The 24285-nt window shown below is 46.0% G+C and overlaps 1 protein-coding gene and 1 long non-coding RNA gene across 5 annotated transcripts in view; one reads left to right on the top strand and one right to left on the bottom strand.

Moving 5' to 3' along the window:
- Positions 1–611: 611 nt before the first annotated feature.
- PHF24 (PHD finger protein 24) lies at positions 612–24279 on the bottom strand. 3 transcript variants are annotated; one of them, XM_031449953.2, is made up of 8 exons: positions 24082–24279; positions 10921–11302; positions 10074–10259; positions 6878–6956; positions 6376–6581; positions 5870–6030; positions 5458–5553; positions 612–5144 (listed from the first exon to the last, which is right to left on the bottom strand). In XM_031449953.2, the coding sequence occupies exons 2-8, from the start codon at positions 11296–11298 to the stop codon at positions 5048–5050; spliced, it is 1203 nt and encodes a 400-aa protein (XP_031305813.1). In that variant the 5' UTR covers positions 11299–11302; positions 24082–24279; the 3' UTR covers positions 612–5047. The 3 variants fall into 3 exon arrangements, with proteins under 3 accessions (XP_031305813.1, XP_031305812.1, XP_031305814.1); XM_031449952.2 differs by lacking the exon at positions 24082–24279 and adding an exon at positions 23417–23513; XM_031449954.2 differs by lacking the exon at positions 24082–24279 and adding an exon at positions 23417–23513 and having other exon boundaries at positions 10122–10259.
- LOC135322272 (uncharacterized) overlaps positions 23520–24285 on the top strand; it is a 119303-nt gene continuing 118537 nt past the window's right edge. The window contains exon 1 of one of the 2 annotated variants that reach the window (XR_010382712.1): positions 23520–23861. This is a non-coding gene — a long non-coding RNA (uncharacterized LOC135322272). The remainder of the gene's footprint in view (positions 23862–24285) is intronic. The other variant, XR_010382711.1, reaches the window with a different exon arrangement.

Genomic DNA, 24285 nt, shown 5'->3' with positions numbered 1-24285 from the left:
TTCACTTGCCTCTTGGTGGCCCTCATCATTGCGGTAATGAGCTGCTAAATTTCTTACCTTCCCTGGAAGACAAGTGGGGTTCCTATGGTTTGAAGGTAGAATATCTGCCTCTGATAAACAGAATAGGGATGTTCCTGTCTATAGGTACTGGCTCTGTTCTCACCAGGCAAAAGGGATGAATAGGGATTTTATAGTCTTCTGAAAGCCTCTCCAGACTTTAGTTTACCCAACCCTATCATATCACAAAACAATTTGCAAAGATTGGGAGGAAACTCTCAGACTAGGAGAAAACACCCAACTACTTTTCCTACTTTGTAGCTCAGTAGAAACTAGGAAAAATGTCTAAACTGGTCCTTGGTGTATGTGTCTATATTGGGGGTGTGGGTGGGATGGCGTGTAATACATAGCAATTTCTTCAAAAATTCTGGCTCTTCTGTGCTCCCGATTCCTGTGTCCATGGTGCAACCCTTGCCTCCTGCCACCTCCACCTATCTTGTGGTATTCCTGGAGGCCACAGCTGCTCCTGTTTTAGACTCAGGAACTGGACAATGATAGGAAACCAAACAGAAACTCGGCAGGTGCCCCAAACAACAAGAAACAAGAGGCCAAAAGAGCATCACAATCTTTTTATTATGATTTCCACTGTGCCCAGCCTCTGGGAGCATCAGCTCTTTCTGGAGTGAAGCTGAGCCATGGGGAGGAGCATGCAGCTGTTGTGATGGGAGGACAGGGCTTGGGAATGTTCCCCTGAGCTTACTGTCAAGTTACCTTCTGCAGAAAACCACATAGGAAGGGCATGAGGGACCAGAGGCCATTGGATCCTCCAGTGTTACTTGAGTGTTCTCAGAGGCTGTCCCGCAAGCCTGTGTTTGGCTGGGAGACAGATCAGAGGCCATCTCTTGTAGCCAGCTAGGCTTGAAGGCCTTTGTTTCAGCACAGATATAGAAAGGCCTTGCTATTTATACCTTGATGTTCTTATTTGTGGTCACGCCAACCCATGCTATACAAATTGGAATGTGATTGGGCTTTTTAGTCACTGGTCTGAGCAGACCTGACACCCTCTCCATGATCTGGGTCATCGGGGCATGTGGCCCAGAGGGAAGAAGGTTTTTCTTAGTGCTAGCGGGGTCTATTGGAGATTCTGTAACCTGTTCATTTTCTTTCCTTTTAAGGTTGTCAAAAGCAGTGGCAGTAGTAAAGCAACAGCAGGAAAAATACCCATTCCCAACCCACACCAGAGTGAGCTGTCAAGGAACAGGCATAATGCATTGATATCCCTTACTCGAGGAATGCTTTGTTGTCCAGGCTGCAGCTCAGGGCCAAGAGAGAAATCCTGGGCACAAACTAAGTGACGTGAAGAAAGTAGCAATTTTATTCCACTGTAAATAGAGTGGTTAAAAGGGGTTATGATTGTAGGTACCTGGATGTCCTGAAACTATGGCATCAGTTTTGTTCTGCCTTTTAAATGCCAAGTGTGTATTTGCCTTTACCCAGCTTGTTTGAAGGGGACATGCCTGCAGGATCACTAGAGCCTGCCACAGTCGTGCCTGGAGGTTACTCTTGACTCTGGGCTGGTTATGGCTGGCCTGAGGGCCTGCCAGACAGCTTCTGCTGAGCTTCCTTCTTGTGTTTAGAGCGTCTTGGCACCATTCTTACTAAGTAATGAGACCTGCAATAGTTGAGGTTGAGGCTTATAAGCCTAGGCCCAATCCTGAATCCAACCTGCAGTGAGGTACCCTCTTCCCAGGCAGTTTGATTCTGTTCTTCCCATATTGTTGACAAGAATGTGGGAACCCCAGATTTGGCCAAACAAGGCCAGGGTGACATCCCATAGGGAGCACCAGGGCCAGAAAGGCCAGTGTCTGCCCTGCAGCCCCAGTTGCTTAGGCTGAAGACAGAAAGAGGCAATGTGCTCATGGCTTCAGCCGTGGTTGTCTTCAAAGGAAGACCACTTTGAGGGGTCAGTACCTAGGAGCAAGAGGATGGCTCCATCCCTGGGATCAGAGTGGACCATTGTTCAAAAGTGCAGCGCCTGCATCTGCTGGAAGACTGGTTTCAGGGGAGGAAGCCATGGAGCAGGCCTGAAGAGCCTATCTGGCCACAGCTATTGCCTCAGCTGACTGTCTTTGCAACTCCACTATGTCATCCAGATGTCCCTGTCTTTTAACTCTAAGCATGGAGAAGAGGACTGCTGGGTGAAATACAGACTTAGGGCAAGTAGCCTTCAGAGAAGCATCTATGTAACCTCAGCTTCCCTTGGTTAGGGGGTAGGGTGGGTGGAGCTTGGGAAGAGAACTGATCTCTGCAATTCTGGGCAGCCAAGATGAAAAGATCGAAATATTTTCCTCATACCCTTATTAGAGTCAGACACTGATTTCCATTATTGGCAGAATTTCAGACAGTCACAGTGATGAAAGGGCTTGACAAGGAAAGGGAATGGGCTTTACTAGGTTTATAAAAGTTTGAATGTCTCCATATGTACTGCAGAGGGGCTCCATGGATTAGGACACTGCAAAGGGAGATCCCAGAAAGGGGCTGGGTGGACCTTCTGCAACTCTGGACTGGGGTCGTAATGGATCCTCTCCTTTGGTAAAAATCTAGATGCCCATAGAGAAGACGCTGGTTGCTTTTCCATGCTTCTCTGCTTCCTAGGACTCTTATGGACTGAGAATTCTATCCTTTTCTGGGGGCCATGTACCCTGTACCCTTCGCAGCACACCCTCATCAGGGAACTTGCCGTCCTGGACTAGAGGGAGAGGAGTGATCCCAAATAGGCCTGATCCTGTTGTGGAAGAGCTCTGAGGCCTGCTCTGCCAGGCCCTGGGATACAGCTGGCCCGATCTGGCCCAGTCTTTACCACTCATCCAAAGAAAGCTAGAAGCTGCAGCTCCAGAGAGGTAGGCATCACCTTGGTCTGTGAAGGATCAGGGAACAAGAAGATGGACTTCCAGTCCTTGTGACTGATGACGAAGCAGGAGAAATAAATCTATTTAGCTCTCAAAGCCCAGAGCTTGTTTCTACTCAAAATGCCCTGTCCGTGAGATCAAGCAGCCCAAGGCCATTGGCGCAGAAGGCGATCTGCCAGGAGAGTAAGCAACAGCCCCCGTGCTTAATGTGCTTTAATCTTCTCAGTGCAAACCCCAGGCCTGGCTGCTTCAGATGCAGTCCTTGGGCCCAAGAGTCATGTGCTTTCTTTCTTTTTGGCTAGACTGATTAATGGCCCTCTCCTACTGATTAGTCGTGGGAGTATGGCTAAGGAGCATTTACAAAGAGCTGTGGGTTTTGAAATGTTCAGAGCCATACACATGAATGTATATTCATCTTCTGTCTACTTCATTTCAGTCCTAAATCATCCAACCCCAGAAGCATCTCACTCGGCTTCTAGGTGAGGCAGTCTCTACAGGAAGAGACCATATAGTGCTCTTTCCATGCCCCTGGTTATAGCTCTCCCCTTTTCTCTGAGCAACACTGAGCTGTACGCTGCTTCTGTAGAAATGCCTTGAGCAATGCAATGTGTTAGCTTCTGTATGACTGACCCAATCTCTTATTGAATAGCTCTTGGTAGTCAGACCTTAGGCTAAACCTAAGTCAGAAACTTGAACCTCAGGGCCAGTGCTGACCCACAACATGCACTTACTAGAGAACTTGATGAGAACTTAGGAAGGACAGCGGGGGCTTGGAGACCAGACTCGGTGACTTTGTGGCAGCCTCTTCTTGCCCCAGAAGTCTTTCCACGCCAGGCCCAGGCCCTAGGCTGGTGGGGTGGGATATGCAGTAAGCAGCTGGGGAAGCAGCAGCTCAGGCTATATCTCAGTAACAGGGAGAAGGGAACACCTCCTCCTTCTGTGAAGCTTTTCTGGGACTTTTTCTGCTCAAAAGAGTTGAGATGCAAATCCTCTTCTTAGCTCCAGTCTCTTATCCTCATTGTCAGGTGGCTGAAAGGAGTCCCTGCTTAGGGCTTCTGTGGAGTTGCTCTTTCTTGGGCTATGGAAGAGGCTGGCTCTGCACTCCATACCACAGCACACTTTTCTAGGTCTACAGGTGAGTTGAGCTGGAAGGATGGAAGAGCATGAGCCTTCTCCTCTCCTCTTCCATCCAGACCTTGTTCTCATTGGAGCTCAGGCTTTGGGTCTCTGTGGTAGCTGACCTGGGTGAAGCACCTAACCCAGAGGACTGTGACTCCTGCCATCATACATGTTCTCCTTGGGTTCTGGGCCATGAGCGCCCATCTTAAAAATGGGCCAGGATGGCTCACCTTAGTTTGACTCTTTTGCTAAATAAAGACTTTTAAACTTGAATGACCTGGCTGAGATGTTTCTAGAATTCTGGATCCCTGGGAGGGGCTGCCTCCACCTTTTCTAACTTGGACTCCACATATTAGTTGTCTTCTCTGTCACCAGGAATTGGAATTTAAATAAACAATGGGCTGAAGTGCAGTGGTGGTTTTCAACCATTTCCCCACCCCAACACATCAAGGGACATAGCATACATCTACCAGTACAGTGGTTCACCCAGGAAGGGATTTTTAGTATGGGAAGAGGGAGCCTGTCAGCATCTCTACGAGAGCATGTGAGTCTGATATGCCCCCTTATTAAGAACCACTTGGCCAGAGACTGATCTATTAGAAATTAGGACTGGCTAATAGAAGGGCTGAGTAGAGACCCCCTCATCTATACCAGAGGTTTCACAAAAGAACTTTGGTCCTTTTTCAACCAAAAAGAACCAAGTCTCTGAAGGCATGGGCAGCTAGGCGTGCATGTGTGTGTGGCTGTGTGCGGTGGTAGGTCCAGTCTATGGTGTGGAGTCAGGGCGTGGTCCTGGAGTGGATGTTGCCACAGCTCCTAGGGCTTCTCCCTGTGGCAATGCATTTACTACCTCTGTTGTGAAGGGGAATGGTGATTTCAGCGCCATAAAGCTTAGTGACAAATTGACATGTGGACAGTGCTCCATCCCCGTAAGTCTCAGTACCAGAGGTTGGTAGGGGAAAGGGGGAAGGAAAGGAGGAAGAGAACGCCACTGTCCCTGAACTGAGCTTCTCTGCTCCATGCTATCCTGGGGGTTTCAGGTGAATGGCTGCACTGTTGGGGCGAGCAGCCAAGATGTAGATGACATTCTCCTGTAGGAAGGTAGGCCAGTCCACAAATCTGGAGTGGAAGTAAAGAATAGGTTTGTGAGTCTGGTTGCAGAGCCTAGAGGCTCATGAGACCTGATCGGCTTGAGCTGGGCAAAACTCAGGCAAGCCTGGGCTCGTACCTGACATGGTGATAGCTGGCTATGCTTCCAAGGTGACAGACCAGCTGGCTGGTCCTATGCATCTGGGGTCAAATGTGTACTCCTGAAGCCTGGTTTCTGGGGGTGGGCACTTGCTGTTTAAGGGTGGCAGTGGGTAATGACCAACTTACTTGTGTGTATTGGGAATCAGGGGAGCAGACAGCCAGATGAGGAGGTGTCACTCACCTGGACTCAGGCTCTGAGGGCAGCAGGGCCTTGTCCTGACTCTTGCTGCTGCTGCCGGCTGGGCTGCTGTCTGCTATGGGACCCACTTGGCTGATGCTGTTGGGCACAAGGACATGTGGTTAGGAGTGGGACAGTGAAAGGTCTGGCCCCTTCCATGCTCTGGTGAACCCACAGCTCTGAATGTGCATGTCTGGGCTTGTCTGACACGGGGTGACAGGAGTTTGGAGTAGAGGCTGCCCTATGTCTGGCCAACAGAAATCACTGCCCACTGTCTAATACACAGGAGGATCCTCTCCTGGCTGCTGGAGAAACTGGCAGGAGAAACAGGCAGGTACCTTTCGTACCAAGGGCCATTTGGCATGGAAAAAGGAGGGGATATGTGAGTGTGGGCAGGGACTGGTAGGGAGCAGACCTGACACTGCAGGAAGGAGCCTCTGTGAGGCGTTTGCAGAACCAAGAGTGCTGGGCACGGTGGCACTCTGCCTCACTGATGGTGCTTCCGCTGCCCCGGGCCAGGAAGGTGGCTCGGGCTCGCTCCCGCTCCTTGACTGTCAGAAGCCTCAACAGAGAGTTCTGGGGAAGAAGAGACAAGTTAAGATCTTGGAGGTGAAAATATTTTGTAAACTGTCATGCAGTAGAGAATCCTACCTTTATTACCACCTCTGCAACCTCCCTTTGATGCTGCCTGGATCCTTTCTGGTAGCACCAACATTTGTAGTGGGGTCCAGTGCAAATCAATCTTCCTTGAGCAGTTTCCCCAGCCCAGGCACTGGATCACCTGTCACTGAACGGAACCTGGGCCCCTTCCTGGTACTGGTCCCTGTTCAGAGTACCCAGTGTTCCCCCAACCTGCCTGGCATACTTCCCAGGTCTCTGTCACCCAATATCCCATGAATGTTCACCCCAGCTGGCCCTCACCTGGGAACGCAACTGCTGCAGAAGTAGGAGGGACTCATGGGACAAGAAGTCAGGCCACTCTACATGTCCTCGGTGTTCAGGGTCCAGGGCTGCAAACTGACGAGCTGCCTGCTCTTCCTGCTCCTCACTGAGAGCCCTGTCACTGTCCCCCCGCTTCGCTGCTTGGTGGCGGTAGCGCAGGAAGTCCTCCAGTGTCAAGGAGCAATCTGTGGGGAGGCACCCCATACTAGCCATGTCCATCCTTTGCTCAGCCTGTGGAGTACCTCCCCTCACCTCTAGGGTAATCTCCAGGGCGCCCACACCCACAGTTCTTGTCGAGTCTTTGTCTCCATAGCCAGGATAACTCAGGCTGTGGCCAGGGGTGGGCCAACAGCTTGTGAATAGGGACCCATTTACTCTCTTACCCACCAAATGCCAGAATACTCCTTTCATGGTTTAGCCTAGAAAGTATGAAGGAGATATCTGCCTGGCCCTCTCCATCGGCAGCACTCTCCAGCCTTACCAGGGATGACTTTACACTGCTGAAAGGTCTCTGTGAGGCTGTACATTTCCTCCTCAGTTAGCAGCAAGTTGAGGTTGTTCTGAAAAAGAGGAAGAGCTGAGTCAGTGGCCCTATAGGCCAGTAAAAAAGAAAGCCAAGGATCAGGAGGAATGGAAATAGTATTTCAGCTGAAAGGCAATTCTGGGATCATCTAATCACAGCCTTACATTCACGAACAAGGAGACTGAGGCCCCACAAAGGGGGAAAGGACTTTCTCCGAGCTGCCCAACTCTGGGGCAGGATCTTCTCCAGAACCCAAGTATCCTGAATCCAGCCCAGAATCTCTTTTACTAAAATAGTGGTTTTGGGATGGTTCTCTGAGATAGCCTAGGGATTCCTTAGATATGCCTTAGGAAGATGTTGCAAGGGAGAAGAGGGCTAGTAAGTGGGCAGAGTTCTAGCTCCACCAACCAGGGCAGCTCCATCCTTACCTATTTTAAGTATCTGGCTACTGTGTTAGATTGTGCTCAAGGAGTATTTTAGTTAAAAAGTTTAATTCTAACTCTAGTTTCCACATTTTGTAAACCTGTTTAATTCTAAAATGTATCACTTTAAATAACTGCAGAATGGTTTTGAAAGAGACGCCATCATGGAAAAGTTCCTAAAACCAAATAAGTTTTTTGTGGGACTGTGGAAGTTTTAATTCCAAAAAAGCACTGATACGTTATTTTGCTAACATTACTTTACAGTCTTACAAGTCTTCAAATTCTCAGAGATTCTTTAAAATAGATTATTTCCCCCCCCTAAAACACCAGCAAAGAACAGGAGCAGACATTTCATGACTATTCATTTGTGGATTTCATGAAGAACTCAAACCATTCTTTCAATAAACACTGAGCACCTAGTATATGCTTGGCACAATGGTGTAAACACTGTGAGATGTTCAGTGCAACTGGAGTGTGGTGTGTGTGTGTTTTATAGGAGAAAGTAGGGAGGGATGATAAAAGATAAGGAAAGGGAGGTGGACAAAAGTCTGACTGTAAAGTGTCTGAAATGCCCTTCATTGAGCCCCTCAAACTGGGCCTTTTTTCTGAGGGCAAAGGGGAATCATGAAAAGGTTTTTAAATGCAGAGTGCCACAGTCAGCTCTTTGTCTGTTGTGTGGAGAATGGATTAGAGGGGCAAAGTCTGGAGGTATGGAGGGCAGTTAGGTGGCTGTTGCAATAGTACAGGTAAGAAAAGATGAGTGGCTAAACTAAGACATAAGAATGAAGAAGCGGGGAGAGATTTGAGAGATATTAGGAGGTAGAGTCAATAGGGCCTGTTGACTTACTGGATGTGAGAGGTGAGGGAGAGCACTGAGTTGGGATTGGTAACTGGGGGTGGTATTACTATTCATAGAGATAAGGAATTTAGGGAGAAAAGGTTTTGGGGAAAAGATGAGTTCATTTTGGGGCATGCTGAGTGTGAAGTATCTGTGAGACATCAAGATGGATATCAAAAGACATCAAAAGACTAGAGGAAACTGAGGTCTGGACACACAGATCTGGGAATGATTAGTGTTTAGCCACTGAAGTGGAAGAAAACTCAAGAGAGAGAGTACAGTGAGAAGAGTCTTAACAGAAACCTGAGAAACACCAGCATTTAGGACTGGGACAAGAAACTAAGGGCACTTAGAAAGAATGGTCAGAGAAAAAGCTAGGAAGAGAATCAGCAGAGGGTGATGGAAGCCAAGAAAGAGCTGCACAATGCAGGAGGCACTGTTAACAGTGGTTATACAACTAAGATGGGATTTTACTGATTTTGTATTTTCTCTAGTTTCCATATTTTATGTAATAATTCTCATAAAAAATACTCAAACCCTAAACAATATGGAAGAGCTAAATATGTCAGAGAGGTCAAGTAAGAAGATGCCTGAGAAAAGATCATTGGACTTGACAATCAGGGCTTAGGTGACCTTAGGAAGAGCCAATTCAGCAGAAGTGATGGATGCAGAAGCCAAATTACAGGTGGCTGGGGAACCACATGGAGATGCTGAACGAGGAGGAGCTTTGAAGAAACCTTTGTAAAAGGTCTAGTGGAGAGTGGTGGTAATGATGGCAGGACTGTGACAGAAAGCCAGGAAGGTAGCTGTGCATTCCTGGGGATTTAGGAAGGAGACCCCTCAACCCTGTCCCACATCAGCAGAACACTGCCAAGCAGAGTTGGTGTGGGTGAAACAGCTGACACTTGGAGGGGTGGTGACTAGAGAAGACTGTAGACCAGGGTCTGCTGTGGCATACTCTCGCTGGGGAAAAGGTATTTAAGTGGCTCGAAATAACGATTCTACACTTTGCTTTATGGACAAGCCATAGAGAAAGTGTTATTTGTTAGAAAGTAGGACATCTTTGCTTTCTTGTAGGTGGTAGGAAGAAGAGGGGGTCAGCAGAAAATCCTTACTCTGAAATCAGTGAATAATGAAAATATCTGCAGGGCAACAGATCAATAAAACAAGACTTGAACTCTATTCAGGTATGCTGAGAAATGGCTATGAATCTAGCTTTTCATCTTTTGAAAAGTTGGAAGGCATTTATGTATAATTTATGACATTCTGAATCAATAGACCTTTGTTACTTAATTCACAAAATGATCACTTCAGAGATGAAGAACAAATGTTCTTAAGGTAGAAGGCCAAGTGAGGATATTAGCACTAAGAAGTTTTCCTAGGATAGAATCTATCCTTCCTGGAAGCAAGCCGGTTAGGATTTCAGGTTGTTTTTTCAGATGAATACGATGAATAACAACCATAGACTATGGGAGTAAGCACTGCTCCAAACAAGTACTTTTGAATAATTGGCCTCATCCTATCCATTCAGCCCTCTAGCTCAGTGGTTCTCAACTGGGATGACTTTGTCCCTCCAGGACACATTTGGTAATTTGTGGAGACATTTTTGGTTGCTCACAACTGAGGGTGGGTGCTACTGGCATCTAATGGATAGAAGTTAGGGACGCTGCTAAACATCCTACAATGCACACAGCCCCCACAACAGATTACTGTGTCCAAAATATCAACAGTACTGAGGAGGAAAAAGCCTGCCCTAACTCTAGGACCCTTGGATCTACTACAGGAAAACTCTTCAGGTCACTGCCTGGAAACTAGCGTTCTAAGACTGGCCTCCAGGAGAAGTGCCAAGTCCCCTGCAATGCAGCAGCCCACCATCCCTGCAGTCTAGGCTCACACAGTAGTGGCAGCTCCAGCCTGTTTCCGTGTGGGCAGTCTCGGTCACCTCCGCGGCACTGTCTCCTTGGATGTAGCCCATGCGGCGCAGGCAGCCATCGTGGAAAACCCTGGTGCAGATCCTGCATGGGAAGAGGCTCTCGGCCGTCCAGACCTCACATACATCACACATGTCATCATTGACAACCTGGAGAAAGATGGCAGGAATAGGAATGTGTGAGTGCAGGCAGCAAGACTCCATAACCACCAAGGACACTGCTACCTGCATGGGGCTCAGTGTCCCTGGAGCAGCCTGGAGGAACAACTCCAAGTGAAGCCAGTGTTAAGGCAATAGAGCTTTCTCTCTGGAAGACAAGAATCAGCAGGTTCTTCCAGCTGCTCAGGCCTCTATGACCATGTTTCTGAGCAAGTATGCTACGGGCATTTTTGGAAAGAGTAATCTGTTGTGAGAGATTTTCCCAGGTACTGCAGGACACTTAGCATCCCTGTTTTTCTTGGCACCAAATACCAGGAGCAACTCCCAGTTTTGTGGTCTTCCTGAACTCCCCCAAACCCCACCCCAACATTTCCAAATACCTCCTACAGGGGGCAGTACCATCTTTAGGTGGGAGGGTTGGCAGAAGACCTGCCATGGTATCATTCCTTATTACTCACTGCCTTAAGTCTTTCACTAAGACAAATCCAGGATGTAACATTTTTATTCTTAGAGAAGAAATTCAAACTGTTCTGACTCAGCTCTGTCTTTCTGGTTTTGAGTCTCACTTCAACTATACCCAGGCCTCTCTGCCCTGCTCCCTGATCCTCAGAAGGTCTAAGACTGGAAGATTCTGCCCTTACTGGACACTCACAGGCTCTCTGGGCTCCAAGCAGATATCTGGAGGCTTGTCGTCATCCAGCTTCCGGGTGGGGCGGATGAAGGCAGGGGGTGTGAAACGACTGGTCCTGTCAAACTCCTCAGGCTCCACTCCACGCCCGTCCCGGAGCCTCTCCCAGGCGGCGCGGTTGACAGTGCTCTCTTCCTGGAGTACTGGGGTACTTGTCTCTGCTTCTTTCTCCTCCTGTACCTCCTGGACAGAGCCCTCTACTGTGCCACGGCGAGACCCTGGAAGCTCACCTGTGCGTCGGATGGAAGGCCTGTCCCGCAGCCCATCCTTGAAGGCAGACACAGCCAGGCTCACCTTCTGCACCTGCTCCACTGTCTGCCGCTTGGACATCAACACCCCCATGGCTCTGTGGACAGAGAGCAGAGGGGCCCAGACTCAGTCAGTGGCTGACCATGTCAGGCCAATCTGTTTCAACCATTCACCTAAGTGGCAAGTGCTATTAAATAGTTTCTCCCTTTTCTGGAACTCAGTAGCAATGGCAGGGTGAACGGAGTACTTATTATGGAGTCAGAAGACCTTGGTTCTATTTCTGACTGGTTCTATGACTTTGGTTTTCCCATTTATAAAATGAGGGGGATCTGCTCAGCATACTTCACAGGGCTGTCGTGACATCAGATAACATTAGAAAAGGGGCTTAACAGGGCTTATGAGACTGGAAAGCACTCTACAATGTAGAACAGTATCTCTGTCTCCCTTGCTGTCCCAAAGCCAATTAGATCCAGAGGTCCCGGGACTCTGCTACTTTAAGATAGTTGGAGACTTCAGAGCTAAAGTCTCTCTTAAAGATGACCCAAGGCTTGAAGCAAGACTGCAGCAACACATTTTGGCTTCTGACTGAAGAAATGCTCCTCCAATTAGTGATCTACATCAAATTCCTACTTTTTGAGTCAGAATGTATGAACTCCTATTTTTAGAGGACTTCTGAATTAGCATTCAGGAATCTCTACCACCTCACCCATGTGGTCAAAGTCTCAAATACTCCTTTGCTCCCTCTAATTAGTAGCTATGCCTATTTATGGGTCTGTTTGCTACCACAGATAACCTGTCCATGACAAGCGCTAAGGTGCTTCTCATACTTCTAAGCCTTCACTATGTCACTCCCACATTTTCTGCTTTGGTTCTCTGAACTGTTCAAGAAAGTTCTATATCCTTTACAGGTTAAAAAAAGAACATCCTTGTTCTTCCTCTGCAAGGTAAGCACTGGAAACGTGAGGTTACAACACTGGAGAGTGAAGGCATGACATGGTACATTGTGAAGCTGATCTGCTGTTTCCTAGCCTGAAGGGTCTTAGTGGAATTCATCTGGGGAATGTTCTAAGTAAAGTGGAGCAGAGAGTCCATTTCAGCCTGGTTCTCAATCCATCATAATCAAGGCTTATTGAACAGTACTCTGTGCAAGGCACCAACTACTTACTCATCAAAGGAAACAGAAGACTGGAGAACAGAGTCTCACAACTCAAGCTACTTAGTATCAGAACTCAAAGAAGTATAAGACACAGTGCTGGGAGTGCCTAAGGGAAGGTGAGACCACACTACTGGGAGTCAGAGTGGACCCTAAAGGGTGGGTAGGAAGTTATTCTCACCTTGTTTGGAGGAAAAGGTGACAGAGGGAAGGAGGAGAGATTTGGGCCAATTAGAAGGCTACTATAACAGGCTTCTAATACTTGTCGAGGCAAGAGGTAGAGGGTTTAAACTGAAATGATAGCAGCAGGAATGATCCTGACTGAGTTGATTTGATACTATGGAAATAGAGAAATTTAGGAATAAATTGATAACTTGATTATATCAAGGGTAAAGGGAGAGAGGGCAATTTTATATTTAATTATTTCTCAGCTTTACTGAGATATAATTGACATACAACATTTAAAAAGTTTAAGGTGTACAATGTGATGATATGATACATGAATATATTGTGAAATGTGTACCACAATAAGGTTAGTTAGCACATCCTTTATCTCACATAATTACCATTTTGTTGTTCTTATTGTAAGAATATTAAAGCTCTGCTCTCACAGCACCTATCAAGTACACACTATAGTATTAACTATGGTCACCATGCTGTACTTTAGATCCCTGCAACTTACTCATTTTATAACTGAACGTCTGTGCCCTTTGGCCAATATCTCTCCATTTCCCTCACCCCTTAGCCTCTGGCAACCATCATTCTGCTCTCTGTTTCTATTGAGTTCAATAGTTTTAGATTACACACACAAGTGAAATCATACAGTGTTTCATTCAGTCTGTCTCTGCCTGACTTATAGGGAGGAAGTTTTAAATGGACCAACTAGAAGGAGGGTAGTGCCATTTACAGAAATTGGGAAATAAGAAAGAGGGATAATGAAATTGGATATTGTATGTGTTGAATTAAAGATGTCTCTGGGATATTCAGGTGGTATGTTATCCACTGTTTAAAACTTTCCAGTGGCTTTCCAAAGCTTTCAGGATAAAGTCCTCCAAATCAGCTTTTTTGTTTGTTTGTTTTACCATGGCCTGTGAAGCCCTCCTGGGTCTGGTCTCACTTCTTTACTCTGTGTTCGAACCACGCTGGTTTTCTTTCAGTCTTTGTTTGCCATGTTCCCCCCATTTTTGGGATGTTTGAAAATTCCACCCTGCTCCTCCCCTCGTTAGCACCTATTCATCTATCAGAGCTCAGTTCAAGTATTGGTTCCTTGCATAAGTTACTACTGACTCTGCAGACTGGGTCGGAGTGCTGACAGCACCATGCTCTTCTGCTCTAGAACACTTTGTCATTACACATGCAACAGGATGATTATCTAATCAATGTCAGTTTCCTCTATTAGATTGTTTTTACCCTGCTTAATACTTACCTCTACTGCCTAGCAGTGTGTCTGAAAGAGAAGAGGCATTTAATAAACATTTTCCAATTAATTGTGGATAGGTTTTTTTGATTTTCAATAAGGTCTTAATACACATAAAATCTGATTACAGCCACATCTTATTTCCAGAAATAACTACCGTATGTGCCACAGTGGTACAAATTCCTATCCTGTTTGGGTGCTTGCCCTGCCACCACTTGTTACCAAAGAAACTCAACCTATATTTTTAACTTTATAAACTTACTGATAAGGAAAGATCTCCTCTCCCCATTTGTAAAATTTGTTTGTAAAATTAAAATATATGGCTAAGGAATATTTGCTTTGAATAAGTAGCTCTCATTTATAGGATGGTGGCAAAGGAGGTTTATTGAGGAAAGAATTACTTATTTATTTATTTTTAACTTTTTTTTTTTTATTGAGTTATAGTCATTTTACAGAGGAAACATTTATTGATCAAATTCAGGAAACTGTTTAAGGTGTTCATGTCCCAGTGGACAATTAATGATAAATTATCATTAAAAATAATTTTTTCCTCATTTGCAAACAAATATTAGATAATAGAGGAATGGTTAAATTACGGTACAGTAGAAAATTGAATATGAAAACTACTGAGGTAGAAGTATACTGATGAAGAAAGATGTTCAAAATATATGAACATATTAATGAAAAAAGCAAGTTAAAAAATAGCATGTTATGATCTAATTTTTGTAAGAAAGAATGCATGTTTTCCATATTTTTATTAATCTGTATTTTCTAATTTTCCTACATTGTACATTAATTATATAATTTAAAAGTTACAGAGGTAACCTGGTGACTTGTTTTGGTTCTAGATCTGCTGTGACCCAGGACACACTGTTTTACTGCTTTGGGCTTCAAGTCTCTATCTGTTAATGTGTGCGTTTGGAATATGCAGTCTTAACCATTTAGAATGCTCATGTTCTTTTAAAAGTCCATGTGACCTAATGAGGGTATCCAGCCTGGGTAGAGGTGGGGCCAGGGGTGGAGAAGAGGGTGTGTGTATGTTAAAGCTTTTGCTGAGGCTGTGGACCCAGGGGGTTCTGGAAGAGGCTGGGCCTGTAGTCTGCAGACACTGCCCACATGCCTCATGTGCACTGGCTGTGCACTACAGTTAGGTGGGTGGGAAAGCAAGTCCCCAGCGTACAGAGAGAGGAACAGGCACACCACACCAAGGAGGGAGAATGCAAAACTGACACACAACCCTTCACTGCAGATCTTGCTCATGACCAATGGCAATTTCCAAAGCCACAGTGTTTTCCTCAAAAAGTTTCCATGTTGTTTCCACATTTTTTGACTGTGGCCCATAGTAAGAAATGTAGTTTATGATGTGATATATGTATACACATAGTTATAAACATGTATTCATAGATCTATAATTAAACCCAAAGTTTTGTGAAACAATCCTATTTTACCACATGTGGTGCTCCCTGATATTTTCTATCCTCTCTGTCCTACTTCATTAAAGCAGTCCTAATAGTGACTCTCTGAAATGACTTCATGACTTCCTAATGGGTTAGGGTTAGCACTTGTAATTTGAAAAACATAGCCTTAGAATCATTATACATTTTTGATTAGGAAACTACACTTTTGTCTTTTGATTAAAAGATGGTTACCTCTAAAAGACAAGGACAACATTGTGGGGTGTAAGGTAAGCTTTCCCCTTGACTGGAGTGATGCAGGAACAGAATTCTCAAGCTTGTCTTAAGAGTCTGTGTGGTTAGAAGTTCTAGCAGATCTGGACTGCTGCTAATATACCTCTGACTGAAAAAACCCTACTCTATACCAGAGGATGTCCTCTGATCTGTGGACATATTTTTAAAAAATATTGGAGCAGTCTGTACAGTGATAAAAAGGTAACCTTTTAATATAAAATATAATATAATATAATATATTATAATATAATATAACATAACCTTCATGGGAGAATTATTGAATAACCTGTGATATATTCATGCTATAAAAATAAAGAGGAAAAAACTGGTTTAATCCAATAGGAACACGAAGATCAGAATAATGATTCTCATTGGCTGGATCCTGTGGCATATAGGGGTTTATATATCAGAACTCTAGAAGGAGGGAAGAAATAGTGGATTGAAAAAGCATATCAATTATAATAAATATTTATATTTGGAAAGCAAATATTAAAAACCATCCATCACTTTTTTTTTTTGGTAACAGACTACAAAACAGCAGAGCTTGACAGTATCCTTTTGATTCATGCGGAGATACAGAAGGTGCTAGCTCTCTAAATAGTGGTGGGTGGCCCCCCTCCCAGAATCTGTATTAGAAGTTTTAGGGAGCAGTCACAAGACATTTATGTTTATCAGCAAGAAGGTATGGGTTTAAAAAAAGTTGATAAACACTTATTTGGAGACCTGGAATAACCATACAAAATTCACTTTTTCAAGAATGAGTCATTGGAGGAAAATCAATACTATGCATTTGGTTTTTATTGGCCTTTTCAGGTAATGTAATAAGAGTTCTGAACAAAGTCCAGCCAATTAGGAGGGTTACTCTGTAAATGACCTGACTCATTAAAAGTATATTGGCAAACTAACCACAAGCATATCCCAACACTGTCTTGCACAATCATTACTCTCTGTAAGGATACCAAGAATCACTATTAGGCTACTCAACTGTTAATGATGTCATTGAAGTGGATTTGGGAGTTTATCCTTAAAGGAATTTCAGTGAAGACTGAAGAAGATATCCATCAGCAAAACAAACAAACAAACATAAGAACAAATTAAAAAGTCCTTTCCAGTCCTGACCAAAGGGTCTTGAAGTACTGCTCTTCCTTTCACCTGAGGTGGTTCAGTTTTCTAGGCCACCTTATGCCCATAAAGGCAGAAAGTGTAGAGCAGAACCATTAAAAAGAAACCATCAAAATCCAAATAAGATCTCAAGTCATTTTGCATCGGTATGGCTTTGATTTTGAGAGTAAACCATGAGAACACAACAGAATTAGGCTTCAAGAGTGAGGCTAAAATGCTTAATGCTTAATGGAGAGGATCGAACCTGTATACAAAAGACACTTTGATTAGAAGCAAGTGTGCTGAAATATCCACGATGTGCACCTGGGGTGTTTGAGAAATTAACAAAATCAGCTCTAATTTCTAGAGAAACAAGTGGTAGTGATTAGTGATGGGGAAAAACAAATGCCTGGTGAGAAAAACCTGGCCTCTCCTGTGCTGGAAGGAGTCCTAGGAAGAAGAGTGAGTTAAAAGGAAATCAAGTTGCAAAGATGACACAAATTATACCTAATGATTACTTCTTTGGCTGATGGGTGGAATTTTCTGCCTCCTAACAAGTATGAAAGAGGGATAAAAAGACACTGTCCCAAGAATGATGTGACTGTCAGAGGATCTGTGGTACCTAGAGAAGGCTTGGAAAAAACCTCATGAGAGCAGGAGCAGGTGGTGGTGAATAAGAGGAACAAGAAGGTAGAATAGAGTTGATTGACTCTATGATCTGGAGTAAATGAAAACAGATGACAACTAGAAACTTCCTTCAGGGAAGAGAAGTCTGTCTAGATGTATTTATCAGGCAGTAAGACATATGTGGGCAGCTTGAAATGTGCATGTACAAGACACTCATTCTCTTCAGAGCACACGCTTACAACGCAGTAGGATTATTTTTAAGGGCAAAGTGGTGGGAGTAAAAGGAGGAGGGCTTGCTCCACAGCAGGAGCTGGTGGAGAAATAAGAAAGAGGAAGGCAGCTAGGAACCTCTTCCAAAGCTCTCTGTAAAGATTTAGGTGTGTGAGAAGCCAGGGGAGCAACCCTCCCAACAGGCAGGAGTCTCCTCGTTGGACATGCTAAATGTAAAGTACATGTACTTGCTTTCATCTGATCCTTCGTATGGGCGTGGCAGCTGTTTGAAAAAGGCTCAAAAACAACTAAAAGTGATTGCTTGGAAGTTATGAGGGCTTCCCTAGTCAGGGACAGGGCAAAGAAAACCTCTGAGTTGGACAAGGGAAAACAACCAGAGAGTGGGTTGAGCAGGTGGAAAAAGGAATCCCAGTTTTTCATTGAAATCAAGAGGGAGAAAAAAATCTAGATGGTTCCCACTGCCTTCCACAGTGCATGTGTTCTATAACTCTTGGTTCAATGAATGTTGCAGAGATACCAAGGCAACATAAAAAGTTTGAGATCTTGGTGTCACTATTCTTTCTCTTCCTCAAAGTTGGCCAGAGAGATTAATCAGACCAAATCTTCAGAGCTCAGTTCTAGAAACTACACAGTCACCTGCTCATCTCATCACATCTACTCTGCTTCCCCGAGGAGACCCCGACTGCTGATTCGGAGCTAGGAGGGATGAGAGCAGGTAGCCATATAGTAGTTATGGGTGATTTCTTTGATCACAGGAGAGAGCTACAGAATTTTAGCATTTGGCCAGTTTCTACAACCACAGTGTTTAAAGAGAGAGAGAGAGAGACAGACAGACAGACAGACAGACACTAATATTACCTAAGTCAACAGTCCCCTGCATTTATGCTGTGTCTTGGGGCACTATGGCCTGACCCATAGAAGGGTAGCTGCCCTAAGGGCACATGCAGTAAACTTGAAAATATATTTTTTCCCTCCTGGGAGAGATATTTACCATGAGCAAGCATCTGCAAATAAAGGTGAAAAATTTCAAGGTGGTCAACAATTGGCTCCAGGTAGCATGTGCCTGAAATGTTGTCTGAGAGCCTCAAGGAAAGCCACACACCTAACACAGGTGACCGGCAAGAGTATGGAAAACCAGCAGAACTACGGTCTACAAAATGCAGAATGCACAGCAAAGACCCTAAGCTCGCTGTGCACATCAACATCAATCTGGAGACTTTAAACAAAAACCATCAAAAAGAGTCCCCTTACCCTCTGCTGATCTTTGAGGAAATTCAAGCCCGAAATAATCTGGCTGATCTCCAGTGTCTGGGTGTTGCTTTAGGAATCCAGCGCCTCACCACAGTGATCTTGGAGCCTGTTTCTAGTCAGCCATTCTGTTTCCTGGCAATAGCTTACAGATTACTTTTAGTTTTCATGTCTGGAGATCCTGAAGGGGTCTAAGTGGTCCCCCCTGTCTTCCCCATTCTCCCTTGTTCATCCAGTACAGCAGCACTGGCTTCAGTCAGCCCAGGAAGACAGTCACCCCCAACTGCACAGGGCTCTTCTGGGGTTTCCAAGGAGCAGAAGGGCTGAAGACTGAGTAAAACTCTCTTCTTGCACTCAGCTCAAGAGAATGAAGTGCGAAGGAGGTGCTGTTGTTGTTTAATATTTACTAAAAGCCCAAAAGCTCTAATAAACATAGGACAGAATTATGGCATGATCTTTAGCCCCTGGAGGACTGGGCTGAGTCTTCATGAAAAGCTACAGGGCTGGTTTCCCACAGAAGCAGAGCAGCAGTTAAGGAGTAGCACACCGTCAGTGATTGGCTGGTGTGACCGCACTTAGCCTGCAGAGCTTTTCAGCAAGATGGAGAGACACTCCCTGTTCTCCGCTCTGGGCCCCTGAAGCGCAGATTCATCCCTATTTATGCACTCATTACACCTTAATTATCACCACTTATTTGTTAATTGTACAAATATTTGCTGAGTGCAACCTACTATGTGTCAGGCACAAATTAAGCACTTAGTAACTGTTGGTAGAATGAACAAAATGGAACCTCACTCAGCCTGTGAGAATGCAGTGTGAGTATGTGCATGTGTAGGGGGCATAAGTGTAGGATTTAAAAAAAAGTGTTGCTTGAGCTAAATTTTGAATTATGAGTGGGAGTTATCCCAGTGGATAAGGAGAAAAAAAAAAAAGGCATTCCAGGAAGAGATAAAAGCACATGCCAAGGCATGGAGCTATATGGGGACTCCATCATGGCTTAGGTGGTATGAAGCCAGCTGGGTGCTGGATAGAAATAGGCAAGGAAACTTGCCTTCATATAAGAATTAGTCCAAAGAACTGGTTTGAGACAGTATGCTTAAAATATTTGTTTACAAGGGAATATGTATTTGGATTTCAGGGAGATAAAAAACATAGAGAATTGGATTTTCTGAGGCAGGAAAGCCCTGATAAAGCCCAGGGCTGACCAGTGAAGGCATTGTTTGGCCTTTGGAACCAACAAGAAACTCTTTCCCATAACCTAAGAGCTGGTAGGTAGTGACTGCAGTGAATTGTTGGGACTTTCCCTCTGGAAGACCCATAAGCCTAATTATGAGGCTCAAAGGGGGGAGGGGAGAGGGAAAGAGAGAGAGAGAGGGAGAGAGAATGGCTGCCAACCAGCATACATACTGTTGTTTTAGTCATTATTATCATAGAGAGCCAAAAGTATGGCCAGTTCACTCAAAGCATATGGGCAAAGGTAATTTTGGCAGGGCAATGACCTGGGGGCTAAGAATGTGTGGCTGCCGGAGGAGGCACGGAACAGCAGTTGCATTTCCATTATGCCTGGGAAAAGGCATACTCTATGACAATTCCTATAGATATTCGGTGAAGCTGCACTTCTCTTACTTTTCTTACTTACTAAATGATCAGAGAATTGCAGCCTGATTCTGTGTGAACTCAAGTGCAAGGAACTCCCATATTTATCTAGCACAGTACCTGGCAAGCAGGTAGCACTTAGAAAATGTATATGGTCTCTGAGGGGACTGCTGGAAAGGGAAGAAGGATAAAGGGGGATGTAATAATGGAAAAAATAATCATATCTCCAGCTGGGCACTTATAGTCTTGGTTTCTTGGTCCAAAGCTGGTAAGCAATTTCTTTCAGAACTTGGTCATTAAGATCGAGGGGTTGGAGTGGATAATATTCCCATTAGAAATGAATAAATCAATTTGGGAAATGAACATAGCAGAAACCAAGAGTACTGCTGGAGAAAAGCATGTGGGACTGGAAGATAATAGATTCTGTAGCTAAAAAGAAAGGAAACTATTTGCATAAATACGATCCACTTAGGAACAGGTGTACTGGAAAAAAATACAGGGAGTATGGGAAATGGGCCGGGAAAGGTCTTACTTACTATTCATATGCTCGAGGAAAAGGGAGGATTGTCAAAAGATGGCAAATGTAGGAGGAAGAAGACCATAAGAATGTGGTCAGAGAAGATGAGGAAGATTAAAGACTGAAAAATCCACTCATTTGTATACACTCAAGTGACACTGGGTGAGCCATTCTCTCCTCTTTTATTTCTCTTTAGAGAGAGGTTTTTTTTGTTTTGTTTTGTTTTGTTTTTTTAAGAAGATTAAGGCCACCTGGTGACATCCTTCACACTCAATCTGGAATGATTTAATTTGCAGACTCATGTTGTGATTAGGGGAGAGTTAGACAGCATTCTTAGGGTTTTGTAATCTTAATGTTCACCCATTCCTGGGCTTCAAAGAGGTGATATCCAAGGTCCAATATTTGGGGAGCACCTGGAGCCATCTAACAATTTTTCCATGGTCCCAAGTGGTGTGATACCAAGAACCCTTGCTGAAAAAGGCTAGTTTAGGAGTAAAACGCCACTGACAAATCTCTGAATTGGTGTAAACATCATATTTGCAGGCTTGCTCTGATTTTCTTTTTAAAAATATAACCCTATTTATTTTGGCATGTTAAGCTGATGAGATGGGTTTGAACTGAATGAAATGATAAAGAACTCTGTATCAGGGAGGTGCTTAACCATTATCAGCCTTTGTCAAAGTTTATTCCTGAGCTGTGCATGAGGTGCCACACCCTGGTTTTTCCATTTTCTCACAAGTCTGACCTCCCCTCTCACGATGTAACCGCAGATGTCCAAGGAACCCACTTCTATTATAGGAGGATGTCGCTGGGTTTGGCTATGTGGAAGGAGGAAGGAAGCTGAACAGGAAAACTCTTCTAGAATGTGGTGAATTACATTGTTTAGCTCCCTCAACACTCCATTTTTTGGACAAGAAACCAGAACCTATCCTTGGTTCCAAATTCATACTCTTGGGATTCAGGTAGAATGAAGGCTACCACAGCCCAGGACACAAGATGAGGGTGCATCACTAGGGCAGGCACAGACCTTTTCCATTCCCCAGACAACAAACTCTCATAAGCCTTTTCTGGCTCTGCACCTTCCCCACCCTCCTCCTCATCATCATGCAGAGGCACTGTTGGGCAAGTGTCCTGAAAGGTATCAGTGGACCAACATCTGCTAGTGCATGTGGTCAGATGGCCACAAAGACACTGGATCATGCTTCCTAAAAGTGATCCTGTCTCTCCTTCCTCTCCCTCAAGGGTTCTGCAAGCAGGGAAGGTAGTCTCAGAACACTCCATCCTCTGAAGGGTTCCTCCAGTTCCCTAGAGCAAGTCCTGTCAAAGACCACACCCAGAAGCCTCTCCCAGACCCAGTTAAGTCTGGAGCCACGGAGAGACATCATTACAGTGGGGCTGCCAGTGAAGGAAGCCACACCCTGAAATATAGGAATTCAGTGGAAATCAATTGCAGCAGCAGTCTCATCCCCAGTTAAAGGGTCTTCATGCAGTTAATTAATCAACACATTTACTGAGTATATACTATTACAAAGCCCATGCTTGGTATCTTAATGCAACTTACTAACAAATACACATTCTTGCTTTTGCATCCTCTTGATGCTTTTTCCCAAATAAACTTAGAAAAACAGATTTCATGATTCTAAGCTTTGTGACCTTGGGCAAACTGATAAACCTCTCTGAGCCTAAAGTGCCAAATGTTAAAAAGTTGATAATTTCATAAGGCTGTCGTAAGGATTCTATGGGATGTTAAATATCCCTGGTATAGTACTTGGCACATTGGTGCTCAATAACCATACATTTCCTTTCTTCTTTCCTTTAAAGGAATTTCTTTACAGGACCTGCCAGAGTCAGTTATTCTACATGATTTTACTGCTTTCTACCTGAGGGTCAAGCCCAGGGGCTCAAATCTTTTTTTTCCGCTTCAGAGGCCTCACTGGTCCTCTCCTCTCTTGTACCCTGTGCTCTTATAGATGTTCTTGCCTCCACTAAGATCCATCTTGGCGCCAACTGGGCCACCACAGAGAATACACATTCTAATGGGGTAGAAGGACGAAATGACAAAGGGGCAGTCCCACAGGGCCCTTGCCTCTCGACCATGTTAGAGGGACACAAGTTAGGACACACTGAGCTCTGAAGGAGGTCAAGGCCCAAATCCTTTGGGCATATGGGAAGTTACTCCTGGCCTGGATCCCATGACAGGATCCTCTCCTCCCAGTCAGAGGTTCCTTCCAGGCAGTTCTAGGTTCTCTGTGGGGTCCACCCCCACCGTGCTGAGGAGCCCCTGTGTTTCCGAATGGTCTTCCACCGAGACCACCCTTGCCCTCCCATAGGTACACACATGGTATCTCTGGGGATGGTGTCCTCCACACCGGGCCTCCGCGTGGCAGCAAATGCGGAGAGAGCCCTGAGAGTCTCCATTCGCACAGGGATCTTCCATGGGGGCGGCTCCGCACATCGCCTCCGGGACCCTCCCGAGGGGCAGAGGCAGAGACACGCGGGATTTAACCACTTACACAGGGACCCCCTTGTGGATGGCTCCCACACATCTCAGAGTCCCGGGAGGGTTGTCCTCTGCCCGCAGACGCGCCCCTCACGGTGCCTGCCGGGTCCCCGCCGCCCCCGCCCCCGCTTACCGGGACTGTCAGGGTGCGGGACGCGGGTCCGAGGCTGGCGGACTCTACACCCCGGGCCCCGCGCCACCCATGGTCGTTCGAGAGCCGGCGTGCTGGGGCCGAGCACCTGGAGCAGGCGGCGCGGGCGGAGCAGGAGGCTGAGGCGGCGGCGGCGCGCGCGCCCCGAGCACACCCACCCTCTCCGCCCCGCGCGGCTGCGGCGCGTGCGCCCGCGCGAGACGATCTCCTCGGGCCGGGGGCGCGCGCCCTGTCCCGCCCTCCTGCGCCTCCACGCGCGGCCCTCGCGCCTCAGCCAGCGACCTTGTGCGGGAGTGAGGAGCCGAGGGACCGCGGGAGGGCGGCGGCCCACTCTGACGAGCTGTGGGTCCAAGTGCGAGTGGGCGCCCCCAACCAGCGCCCCGCTCTGCGGCGCCGAGACTGCGGCAGCCTGGCCGCCCGCGGCAAGGTCAGTGCCCGCCCGGAGGAGGCCGCCCGGGAGGGGGCTCAGCGGGGGCTGCGGACGCTCCCAGCCCCTCCCGCGCCGGGGCGAAGCGTCTTTCCTCCCGCACCTGCCTGGGGAGGTGAGAATGACTCATCTAGCGGCCCCAGCAGGGCTCTGTCTCTCCTACCAAGGCCAGCTGCCCGCTCGGGCTTCCGGGCCCACGACGCTGGCATCGGGTACTCACCTTCGTAGTAGCCCACAGCTTAGGGTCTAAATGAGCCTTCACAAAGTTAAGCTGGCTGGCCCACCTCTTTCTGTGCGCTGTTTTCTGAGATTATTCGTCTTCCATCCCCAGTAGTAAAGTGCTTTAAATGTAACTCAGTTTTTGCTGCAGCAACCTCATCCCTCAAACTGTTCGAATAGCCAGCTTGTCAGGAGGCCATCCGTT

This window comes from Camelus dromedarius, chromosome 10 (genome assembly GCF_036321535.1).
Source record: "Camelus dromedarius isolate mCamDro1 chromosome 10, mCamDro1.pat, whole genome shotgun sequence".
Classification (NCBI taxonomy): domain Eukaryota; kingdom Metazoa; phylum Chordata; class Mammalia; order Artiodactyla; family Camelidae; genus Camelus; species Camelus dromedarius.
This window is presented reverse-complemented; position numbering and strand designations above follow the sequence as displayed.